Below are 12,712 nucleotides of genomic sequence, written 5' to 3'. Positions count from 1 at the left end.
CCCTCTGTCTCCTCTCCCCAGCGGTGACCAGGCGTGCCTACGGGGAGGGCACCTACCTGATCAGCTCCCTGCCTCTCCCGGAGGTGCCCACCCGCACCACTGCCCCGATGGAGGGCACTGTTCTGACGAGCTTCGCCATCTTCTGCAACGCTTCCGCCACCCTGGGGCCCCTGGAATACTGCTTCTGCCTGGAGTCAGGTACCGGCTCGGGACTAGCTCTCCCCTCAGCTCCTGGGCTCATCCTCTCCAAGAAGAGGTGCCCGTCTCTCTCTGGGAGCTGCAAAGAATATGTTCCACGTGTGAGAGAGGTTTGCAGGATGACCCTGAAGCCCCGCCCCCAGGCACACGGACCCTGGCACACACCTCAGCGAGGTGAGAAGCAGTAACTCCCTATCTCCTCCGCAACTGTGGAGGCCAAAACGACCTCTACCGTGGCCTGAGGGATGCGGAACGGGCTAAATGGAGGAGGATACGCAGAAGTGTCACCACGTGGGGCCGCTGCCAGGATACCACTCCTCAGTGCACGCTCGGAGTAGCCCCGACCCCTGGAGCTACTCAGGACAGGGATGGCCTGGTTCACAGAACCGTCCACGATGTTACTGACCCCGCTTTGCGGGAGGCAGCCGGGAATGGGCGACGTCGCAGAGCATGCTGAGCTGCGACGAGACCTGTTTGCACAGGTTTACAGGAGAGGATGGAGCACGCTGATGCCGCCCCACTGCAGTGCCCCAGCGGTGTCCTGTCACCTCAACCCACAGCCCAGACAGCAGCAGGGGAGGCGGGCCGAGCACCCACGTTGGCTCTGCTCTTCCGGTTTGGGGGTGGTTGGTCCTTGGCGGGCCCACTTGAGCCCTTGTCTCTTCCCAATGGCCTTTGGCATTCTGTGACCCTCACAAGAGCTCTGAAAATGTGCCAGTCAGATTGGGACCTTCCTGCAAACCTAGGCTCCAGGAGTGTTGCAGGGGTGCTCCCCAGGGTCCAGCATTAAACACCACAAGGACATAAACTGAACCCCTTGACTAGGCGAAGGTGGAGGGGCCCCATCCTCAGACCCAAGGGAGTGTGGTTTTCATGGGGTGCCCGTCAGATGGACATGCAATGCAGGGCTGTTCAGAGGGCCATGACTGGGTGTGAGCCTGGAAGGGACCAATTCAAGGAAGGTAAGTAGATTTCATTTCAAACCTGCGTCCCCCTAAATGGAGACGCCAGGCTAGCTGCTCCAGTAAGGGGCAGGGAAGTGTGACCATATAAAAATGAATTGTCAATTACAATTCAAGAACGTCGTGATTGTCCGCACACTACAATGAAGGGATTCCAATGATAGGCGGGTCCCCTTTAAGGATATGAAGGATATTCATTCATTCATTCACTCTTACAGCAGACGTGTTGAACGTCAGGCTCCGTTCTAGGTCCTAGATATACGGCAGTGAACAAAAGAGAGGAAGTCTCTGACCTCACTGTATTTATAATTAGTGGTAGAGATAGCTGGTAAACAAAGACACAGGACAGGGGCGCTGTTTTACATAGAGCAGCCTGGGAAGGCCTTTGTACAGGAAGTGACATTTGAGGGAGTTTGGATACGTCCTGAACCAATTGTTAAGATCTTCTTTTCCTCCTCTTCCTCTTTCTCCTTCTTTTTGTAATTTGGGTTACCACCTTGAATTTTTCTAAAAAGCTTGTAAATGGTGGATTCTTTTTCTGAAAACTTTCATGGATTTTAGTAAAATTATTCCAAAGTCACAGCAGCATGTGATTACTTAGAGACGACAGTGGTTCGGCATAAATGGCCATCTTCTCCCGGGAAGTATGGAGTCCACGAGTGCCTGCTGTGACTTCACGAGCTGTGGCTTTTGTGTCCTTGTCATCAGGCTCTACCTTGGTGGGTTTACAGTCTCCCTGGGGCCTGGAGATGCCCCCCTAATTGTCCAATGTCCATCTGCCAGGTTCCTGTCTACACTGTGGCCCTGAACCTGCCCTCCCATCAGTTTACCTGCTACTTGGAACAGAAAACAATGACTTCATGCTGACCGTGGTCATTTCTGTCTGCAATCACGTGGGTGACAGACAGCAGACCCAGGCAGCAGTTAAGGTGGGTGGCAGCCACTGTTTCTCTACTGAGACAACTTCTTGACTTGTCTAAACCTCAACAAAAGGGTGGCCGGGTTGAAGGGAGCCGAGGGTATGACCAGATGAGTGGTTGATTCATTCATTCCTTCAACATGTATTTACAGAGCACCTACTATGTGCCCAGTCCTGGGGATACAGCCGTGGACAAAACAGATGTGGTCTCTCTACCTTTGTAGATCTTATGACTAGTGGCCAGTATAGGGGAAGGGCCTGGGGGACTTGGGGTGGGGGACCTGAGGGAGATGGGGTCAGAAAGATCCAGAGATGAGTTAGGCCAAGTGCCTTCAGAGTCCAGAGGAAGGAGGACCAAGATCAGCCAACAGGTCTGTGAGGCAGAGTCTGGATAAAATCTCAAGTGAATTTCAAGGGTCAGAAGCGTGGTAGAGTGGAAGGGCCTGAGAGCACGATGAGGAGGGCAGTGAGGGGAGAAGTAATGACCTGCCTGAGACTTGCTTTTGGTGGCCGTTGGCTGCTGGCACAAGTGGGTCCACTGCCCTCCAGCCTCGGGAGAGCCCCCATGCCAGGTGTCAAGCCGTCCAGCCCTGCTCTGCTTTACCACGTGCAGGCCAGGAACTTCAGGCTCCAGGTTCTGGAACAAAAACCGACGGGCTGAGATCCTCCTGCTCTGAGCATGTCTCTGGTCTCCCATTAGGTGGGACGTGGAGGCACCCGTGTGGAGGATGAGGCATTTCAGGCCGCAGTGTGGGACAATGTCACCGCCACTCTGCAGGGCGGGCACGGCCCTGAGCAGCTCTTCCAGCTGGCCAAGTCTGTGTCATCCGTGCTGGACCAGCAGTGCCAGGGGCCGGGCTCCGGGCAGCTGCTGAGGGTGGACGCCAGATAGAAGGTGCTCCCAATGGACTCCTTTGTCCCTTTGCTGGGGCCCTGGGGTCTGTATGCAGCCATTCGGGGCGGGCAGTGGGGTCCACGGATCCGTGGAGAAGTCTTTGGTGCCTCCCGAGCTGTTGATGTCACCTCGCTCTTCTGGTCCTTTCAGTGAGTGACATAGGATGAAGGAAGCCTGCTTCCTCTGCTCAGCCTCACGGAGCCACAGGTTTCTAGGGCGGGAGGGAATTTAGAGGGTAGCACTCCAGTCTCTTCCTACTAAAGAGGATGAAACCGAGGCCCAGAGGAGAAAAGTGACCCCATCTTGGTCATATGGTTAATGGTTTGATGTTGTCCCAACTCTGTCATTTAACGTTTCTATTGTCACAGGCCTGAATCTCTCTAAGCCTCAGTTTCCCCACCTGGAAAACAGGGACAATAATAGTATTTTCCTCATAAGGTTGTGGTGAATGTTAAGAATCACATTCACTGTAGCTGTGGGCCAAATCATATGAAATTGCCAACATTCAACCAGTTTTAATCCACAGAAATGGCCATTCCATGTGTTACAACCTAGCTTTAGAAACAACGCTGGCAAAAGGTATGATTACTTCCACTCCCAGTGTGTGCTCCCAGGCATGCTACCTGCGTGCACCACACACAGCATCACACCTGCTGGGCACGGAGGACAGAAGACAGGCTCCTCTGGTTCCTGAAGGGTTTGCCTGAAAGTCCTCAGCACGGTGCAGAGAATGTGAGCAGCTTTCCCGGGTCCACATTTCCAGTAGGTGGTGAAGACAGGAGCAAACCCAGGTTCGCTCTTCCCCCGCCCACCTCCAGCCATCTCACCGCAGCCCCTTCCTTCACCTAGTTCCCCCACTCCCACCCCCCGCACACCCCACCTGGCTCTCATTCACCCCGAGCACGACTTACAGCAAACTTCCCTTTGGATGCCCTGGGGTCCTAAGCACACAGACTGCACAGCCTGACGCAAGGTCTTCTCATGAAACACCAGAGTCCTGTCAGGAGACAGATGTCAAGCTCTAACTGGGCAACGGAGAAGATTTTAAGAAGGGCTCTGTTGAGAAAACTGGGGGCAAGGTTTCAGAAACAAACGAGAGAAAACACAGGACCCCAGGGGCTCACCCTGAAGTGACCAGCATCCTCAAGGGGCAGCTACGCATGGAGGGGGCTCCCTGGTATGAGCGGTGGCTTTGAAGGATGAGGCAGGCAACCCCGGCAGGGAGAATGCTGGGAGCAAAGCTTCCAGCTCTCTCTCCTCCTGCCCTCTCGTCTCCTGCTGAGCGAATCCATGGGCCAGAGGCTCAGCAGCCAGTGACATCTCCATGAAAGCAGCCTCCAGGATGGCGACCAAGGATGGGGAAGAGCTGCAGAGGCAAACATGAGATTATGCATCACCTGACTTTCCTTCCAGAACGTTCTGACAGGAGTCCCCTCATAGACAGGGCTATTCTTTCCTCCATCCAAGCCACGCCCTGAACGGAAGCCTGGCTGCACCCTGAGCTGTTGGCAGACATGCTCAAACTCTGCAGCTGCTGTGAACGACGGTTAGACGGTTAGAAGACTGAGTTGTGAGTAGCAAGCAGGACGGAAGGGTAAAAGAGGGATTACTCACCTCTATCTGTGTTCTTCCAGATTGTTGCCATGAGCCATGTCTGGCCACGTACATTTAAATTAAAATGAATTTTAATGAAATAAAGTTAAAAATTCAGTTCTCTAGTTGTACTAGCCACATTTCAAGGGCTTAATATGTAGTCACATTTGGCAAGTGGCTATGCTACTGGACAAAACAGGGACAGAACATTTCTATAAACGCAGAAAGTTCGATGGGGTGGTGGGTGTAAAAATTATTTTCTTAGGTTTTTCTCTGCCTCAGCCAAAGCCAGCCCCTCTCATTAGGGCTTTGCGGCTTAGAAAGCATGTTCCCTGGAAGCCCCAGGAGGTCTGGCTTAAGGCTGGAGTTGGGGGATGGTTCGAGGGATCCTTGTCCCCATTGCCCCAAAGGCACATAGGGACCCAAGTCTGCAACAAGACCTCCCATCCATACTGGGCCAACAAAGTAATCCAATTTCTGAATTTCATGCCATTTAAGTCACAGTGAGACCCTGAGACACCATTTGTTTTTAAATAATGCCAGATTTTACAGATGGCCGTGCCATGTGGCACATGGGATCTTAGTTCCCTGACCAGGGATTGAACTCAGACCCTTGGCAGTGAGAGTGTGGAGTCCTAACCACTGGACCGCCAGGGAATTCCCCAGATATTACAGACTTGATTTCAAGATTTGGAGAAAGCTTGAGACATCCTGTATTAGTTTCCTCCTGCTGCTATAACAAATACCCATTAACTTTATGACTTAAAACGACACAAATTTATTATCTTACATTTCTGGAGGTCAGAAGTTTGAAATGAGTCTCACTGGGCTAAAACTAAAGCGGTGGTGGGGCTGTGAACTGTCTGGAGGCTCTAGAGGAGAATCCACCCATTGGCTTTTCCAGCTTCTAGAAGCTGCTCACATTGCCTGCTCCATTTTCAACACCAGCATCTTCAAATCCCGACCCGTCTCCCTCTATCCCTCTTTCCCCATCTCCATCTCCCTCTCCCTCTCCACCACCTCTGCCTCCATCATCACATCTTCTCTGACTCTGACCCTCCTACCTCCCTCCAGTAAAGACCCCTGTGATTACATTGGTCCCAACTGGTTAATACAGGATACTCTCCCCATTTCAGAATCCTTAACTCAATCAAATCTCCAAAGCGATTCTGCCGAAGTGCCTTTTGCCATGTGAGTGACATATCCATAGATTTCAGAGATTAGGACGTAGCTACCTTTGGGAGGCTATGATTCTGCTCACCACCCATACTAGGAGACAAGAAGAGGTCTACCGGCTTTGGAAAACCCCACATGAGCCTGGTCACTTTCTCAGACCCCAAATCTTTCTGAAACAGCTTCATCAAGCCACTGGAATTACATTTCCTCTCCCCACCTTCCTGTGTCTATGCCAAGGTCAGAGAGCGTATCTTCTGTGCCTGCGGGGTCACTGCCTGCGGTCAGCGCCACCTTGGGGGACGTGCGGAAGGCGCAGCAGCTGGCCGAGGCACTGAGAGAGGTGGCCCACCACGGTGAGGAGCTCACGCCCTTGGCCCAGGTGAGAAGTTCCCACCCGCTGAGCCAGGCAATAGGACGTGCACCTCTGTGCTGGGTGGCTGACAACAACCCCCAGCCCAGGTCACAGGTCCCTCGGTCACAGGGCCTCCGAGACCTCTGCCTTCTTGTTCCCAAGGGTCCCTCATGGGTGATGCCAAGGGCGGGAGGGTGCCCCCCTCACAGCCCTGTGTCTCCCTCTGTTTGTGATGGCCTGTGTGCTCACACACCTCGCTCCCCCGCCGGCCCGTGCGCACCTGAATCTAACTAACCATTGGGTGGTCAAGGGCGCGTCCAGATGCTGCTGCTGACCCGACCGTGTCCCCCTCTCGAGGGCACTGTGATGTCCAGCTGCCAGCTCTTGCCTTTCTTTTCCGGGGGGCCTTCTCTGACCTCCCCTCCAGGGTCCATTCTGCCTGCCCACATGGCAGGGCGGACATGCCAGAGGGTCAATGCAGTTCTCAGTGCCTAAAGGGCTGGGGTACAGATACCCCGGCTCCCCCGCTCCTCTTGGTGGAGACCTCCCAAGTAGGACTGAGCCCCAGGAAAGTGGCTTGATCACACCCCCTGGACTGGCTTCCTACCCTTCCCTGTCTCACTTCCCCATTCTGCTTCCGGCGTTTCCTGGGATCATCTCCAAATAAATGACTGGTGGTCAAATTCCTGCCTTAGGGCCTGCTTCTTGGAGAACTCAAATTGAATCACCACGTTCCCAACGTTGTGGCAGCCAAATGTCAATAAAGAAGCCGTAAGCAGTAAAGGGGAGAGCTGTCTAGGCTCTGCCCCAGCCACTCTGCCAGGAGGTTGTCCCCCTCACATCCCTGGTCCTGGAGGCTGCTATGCTGACCTTTATTTCTGGGACCCTGATCACCCTAATATCATACTTCCCACTTACACATCCATTTGCTCATGCATCCCTTCTATGCACATATGTCTATACACGTACATATACATCCGTCTCTCCACCCTTCCACTCATTCATCCATGCATAAATTTTTTCATTCATTCCACAAGTGCTCCCCAGATGCCTAGTATGTGCCAGGTACTATGCAACTCATTGAAAATTCATCAGCAAATCAGAGACATGGCCTCTGCCTTCATGGCACTTTTTTTAGACAACTGGGCCTGCCAGTTACTAAACCATTTCACAAATACATATATAATTACAAAATTGGAATAAGTGCTATGTCCATCCATCCAGCCAGCCAGCCAGCCAGCCAGCCAGCCGGCTATCTCAAGTCAGTGAATGTTTACTGAATGCCTACTATGTGCTGGGCATTGTGCAAGGCACTCTGGGAAAGATCCAGAGACGCATGAGGCTAGTGTCCTGAAGGAACTTAGCACGTGACAGGGAAGGAACACCTGGCCTCAAGTCAGCGACACAGGCAGCTCGTCTGACGGGCCCGGGCCAGATTTTCCCTGGCTTGAGCCCCCACCTTGCTCCGCTCCACTGCAGCGCCGGTCCCTGGAATGGTCCAGGGGCTGGCCTAACCCAGGCAGGGGCGCGTGCTGTTCTTCCTCCTCCTTGGGGTGAGCCCAGCGGGAGGCCAGCAGGGCTCTGCAGCATGCCAGTGAGGCCCTGTTGGCAGTGAGTGCCGAGGCCCATCCTGAGGACCAGAGGCACCAGGCAGCCACCAGGGACCTGTTCCAGGCTGTGGGCAGCGTGCTGTAAGCTTCCCTGAGGGACAGACCAGAAGAGCCTGCAGGGTCCAATGGCAGCCAGGTAGGTGTCCCAGTCCAGACGCAGATGTCACGCTTACCGCGTGCCCAGCTCACACCAGCACTTCTAGGTGGATCTTTCTCCACATCTTGCAGATGAGGAAACTGAGGCACTGAGGTTAAAGTCCTTTCTAGGAGCTGAAAGAAAGGCTCCAGAGACCAGAGCTTCTGGGAGGCAGTGTGGTACGGCAGGCCAAGCGCAGCCTTCAAAAGAGGCGGCCTGAGTTTGAACCCTGACCTTGTCACTCACAAGCCTTGTGACTTGGGCCAGCGACACAACTTCCTGCAGCTTCATCTCCTCATCTGTAGTAGGTTGACAAGCTCTGCCTCATCCTGGAGAGGCCACCCGTTGGAGAGATCGTAGGTTCACCCTTGCAAGTTTGAATCCAACTCCTGGCTCACTTAGCCGAGGATACAGAACATCTTTAGAAGAGAGGCAGCCCCCAGAACAAGAAGAGCTGCAGCACAGCCTCACACGGCCGCAGCACCCAGGACGCCATCACGATGCAGCCACAGAACCCATTGCCTGCTGCTCCACAGCCCTCTACCATGCGGGGCCATCACTGCATTCCAGAAGGACTCACACACACATTCTCACACGTGGCCACACAAACACACTCACACACACCCACAAGCACTAACACTCACACACACATTCACGCACACACACTCACACATTCACGTACACTTCTACGCACTCATTTATGCTCTCACATACATCGGGAAGCACACACTCCGGCACACACTCACAGAGACGCACATTTACACTCATATCTTCACACAGGGCCACACAGTCACACAAACACACAGACTCTCATATACGGATGCAGTCACACACAAAACCACATACGCACACTCATTCATGCTCAGACACTTGTACTCCCACACCCTCAGACCACATTCACTCAGACACACACACACCTACAGTCACACATACCCACTTACACTCACACACACACACACACTCAAATACTTACATTCACACACAGTCCCCCTCAATACACACATAAACACTCACATTCATGCACGTACAGTCACACACCCGTCAGACATAACACACACACGCACGCACAATCTGTGCACTGAGAGGAACTCTGCACAAACGTCCAGCCCCCCTGCTCCGCACGCCTGCCTTGGCTTCAGCGAGGCCACATCTTCACCCAAGGGTTTGGGTGGCACGGGGAGTGGAGTCTGAGCCCGGGTGACCCCGCGCAATGGCTCTGCCTGTGACTTTCCATTTCCCCACGAATAAGACCTGGGCTGTGGGCAGATGTCAGGGCCCAGTGGAGCAGCACAGACAGGCGCACGGTGAGCCCTGCCGCGACCCCGGCGCTTCCCCTTATCAGTGCGTGGCCGCCACAAGTCATCACTCTCTCTGTGCCTCTGTCTCCCCGTCTGCCAAACAGGGGTGGTAAAGCCCCTGCTGGCAGAGCCTGGAATCTTCTAAGTCTTGCTCTTGGCTCCCCACAGCGCCTGGTGCCCAGTAAAGGGCCTTCCATCATGGTCTCCACCTTGCTCCTCTGCCCTCTCCCAGTCTCTGCCAAAGGGCACACTAGCCTGGTGGCAGTAACCAGAGGTGGTATACGGACACCGGTCCACAGCAGTGTCCCCTGCTTCCTTTTCCAGACAGCCACAGTGCCCCAGCTGCTGGGAGCTGTGGGGCACATGCAGGCCGCCGTCCTGCCGGGGGGACTGCCCGGGGGCCTTCCAGCCCCGCTGGCGGCCCCCTCAACCTCCGTGTACACGGACAGGTAACCGGCTACACTGTGGTATCCCCTGACCTGGCTCATGCCACACCCACATCCCAAGACCCTGCGACAGGCAGAGCCCAGGGGACCTGCCTGGCAGTAGGGGAAGTGATGGGACCTAGAGTGGAAAGGGCTTTTCACCAAGAGAAGGTCCCCGTGTTGGGTGTTTGTGCAGCACCGGAAGGGAGGTGGTGAGTGCCACGCCAGTGTCAGAGCCACGCATGTGTCCCGAGGGACGGGTCATGCTGGGCTGTGCAGGTGAGGGGGCGGAACGAAGGGGACCAGCCCACTTCTAACCTCACCCAGGGTGTGTCTGGCAAGCCTGCTGCTCCGTGGATCTGTGGGGATTCCAGACGCACCTGCCTGGGGAGTTTCTCCGTGGAGCTCCTGCCTCCCTCTCACTGAGCCCTCCTCCAGTACCTGGGGATGCCCTCCCCCTTCCATCCCTCCCCCTGACAGCCGTGGGCTGGAAGACGCTGCAGGCACCGCTGCGACCCCCGGCACCGAGCACCCTCCCTCGGCTCCTCCTGCCGGGGCTGCTCCTCTGGATCCCAGGGGCAGTTTCCCAAAGCAGCGTCCGGAGCAGCACTAGGATGTGAAAGCAGATCCCCAGCCTACTCAGATGGGGTGAGGTCAAAGGCCATGAAGATGGTTTTATGGGAGCCCATGACATCAGAGGTCAAGGAGGCAGGGGAGATAAGTCTGCAGGAATGTCTACAGCCAAGCTCATTTATTCATGCAACAAAATATGTATTGACCACCATCATGAGCCAGGCGCTGCTCTAGGCACTGGGGTGCCACAGTAGGTAAAGCTGGCCACAGCCCTGTCCGCATGGAGCCGCCAGCCCAGAGTGGAGACACTGGCTGCCTTTTATGCTGCTCCTACTGATGTAAATATGCAGAACTATCTACAGGGATCACAAAAGAGCCGCCCACTCTGACGCTAAAGCCAGGATCCCTGTAGAGCAAGAGGTGGGCAGATCTTCCTCTGACTCTGACCTTCTCCCCTCTCTCCCGGCACCTCTGTTCTCACCTTGTGGAAAGAATACAGCCCCGGAGTTAGCGAGGCTCCCCTGTGCATGTTGCTGCTGCCAGCTCTGCAACCTTCACCCTGCCCGCTGCGCCCTCCCTTGGCTCCATGGAGGACGGTAGGGTGCCTGTGGACATTAAGGGTAACAACGGAAGGAACCTCCTTGGGAACAGCCCTTTAGAGTTTGCAAAGCACCTGCACATCTATTTGCTCATTTATGTTGATAACAACCCTGTCAATTATGGAATTATTATGCCCATTTTACAGGTGAGGTTCAGTGACTTGCCTGAGGCCACAAGCAAAGTGGCAGAGCTGGCGATCAGACCCAGGCCTCTGACTCCCCAATCCATCCTCCTTCCACCGTGTTGTGGAATTTCTCCAGCAGCCCTGGTTTAATTAGTCATTGGAAATTAAGTTCTTCAGACTTTGTTCCATAGCTAGGAAACAGTAAACTCAGGGCTCTTTCCATTCCCAAATTAGGGCACATCTGACTCTCTGCTCCTTGAGCCTCAGAGAAAGCAGACAAACTTCTTTCTCTTAGAGACTTGCTGGCTTTGCAGGAAGAAAGGCTCAGACTGTTTATAGCCCAGTAACTGCTCGGCTGTAACAAGTCTGATTGGGTCTCTAGGTCCAGCTTTCTGAAGCCACAACCCTGAAGGGAAGACACATACCAGGACAGAGAGCAGCAGCGAAAGGCGGGGCCCTCCCAGTCACCCCACAGGGCAACAGCCACTTGTCCATCCTATCTTAGGAAACCTCATCCTTCACACAGGGACCTAGTCACCTTCCAGCCTTTAGGGCCCTTGGCTGACACTCTTTGTTCCTGGTTTCAGATGATGAGTTTCCCAAAGAACCCATTCCCAGCCCGAAGTCACTTCGATGTCGGCAGAACTGTTGGTGGCCTCTCTCTGACCAGCCCTAGTGGACAGCTCATCCCTGTGAAGAATCTGTCGGAGAATATCGAGGTAGACTTGGGGTGCTCTCAGAAGTCAGGAGGTGCTTCTGTCTTCTTTTTCAACTTGGTTGGGACCAAAAGTTGGTCGGTTATGGAAAAAAAAAATAAGAAAGAAAGATTAAAGAAGAGAATCATTGAAAGTGATCTTTACCCTCCCTTAAGCATTGTATTTTAACGTAAAACTATAGATGTACGTCATTATCAATCTTAAGGTGTACAACTGAAAGTTTCTTTAAATCTGTTGATTGGAATTTTAATCATCTTCACTACATAAATCATCCCCTGAACATAGTTAGATTTTCTTTAAAGTGAATAAAAAATGTAGGCACACCGGTACGAGTTCAGATTCTTTTGAGATTTTAATGACTTGTTTTCTAATCTTCTACAGTTTTCTCATCAGTGACTAATTCAATAACAATTTTTCCCCACTCATCTTTACTGAGTCTTCTCAAAGCCTTCAACTTAAGTTTTTATGCACGTAGTTCTTTTACACTCCTACTTTGTCAACTTATCACTCTATGAAAGCTATCATCAAAACAGACTCTTACAATCACAAGTACAATGGACGTTAGCAGGTGTGGGATCAGACACAACTGTCTATTGTTGAGCATACAGCCTGACAGGTAGGAGGGTCTGCCAGGATTACTAGAGAGGAGATGTCGTAGGTTGGGTTTCCTGGAAGCCGGCACTGAGAAGGCGTTTGTGGGGCAAGATGCTTGCTAGAGATCAACGCTTGCGGAGAGTGAAGAAAGAAAACAGGATTGGACAGAAGTCAGACTACAATCCAGACTCCACAAAGGCTCAGTCAACCCAGAGGGGGCTCTGCAGCAAGTAGCAGCCACCAGGGCTCTAGCAATCCTGTTTGTTATCTTCTGTTATGTTATGATGTTTTGATATCTTAAAAATCTTGCTGGCGGGGAGAGACTGCCCCTCCCAGGGCCAGCCAGTTCTCAGAGAGAGCAAGGGCTCTGCCAGGGCACACCTTTCATGTGAACACCAACCAGTACTGAGTCTATACCCCAACCACCCCCTTTATCTCACTCACTCACCAGGCCAATATTCAAGCTCTGCCCCAAATCATCCCAGGGCCAGGTACCAACTATAGACCAGCCCCATAGCCAAAGGCTGCTGAAATTATTCAG

The 12,712-nt window shown here is 53.4% G+C and overlaps 1 protein-coding gene across 1 annotated transcript in view; it reads left to right on the top strand.

The window, feature by feature from the left end:
- Window positions 1-12,712, top strand: part of LOC102981548 (polycystic kidney disease protein 1-like 2) — a 46,347-nt gene that overhangs the window by 2,615 nt on the left and 31,020 nt on the right. The window contains 8 exon segments of the mRNA XM_024124965.2: window positions 22-198; window positions 1,944-2,089; window positions 2,780-2,976; window positions 5,981-6,122; window positions 7,659-7,845; window positions 9,468-9,588; window positions 10,630-10,757; window positions 11,450-11,580. Coding sequence (XP_023980733.1) covers window positions 22-198; window positions 1,944-2,089; window positions 2,780-2,976; window positions 5,981-6,122; window positions 7,659-7,845; window positions 9,468-9,588; window positions 10,630-10,757; window positions 11,450-11,580 — 1,229 coding nt within the window.

The sequence above is a fragment of the Physeter macrocephalus genome, chromosome 17, assembly GCF_002837175.3.
Source record: "Physeter macrocephalus isolate SW-GA chromosome 17, ASM283717v5, whole genome shotgun sequence".
Taxonomy (NCBI): domain Eukaryota; kingdom Metazoa; phylum Chordata; class Mammalia; order Artiodactyla; family Physeteridae; genus Physeter; species Physeter macrocephalus.
Note: the sequence above shows the minus strand (reverse complement) of the source record. Positions and strands in the feature narration are given on the sequence as shown.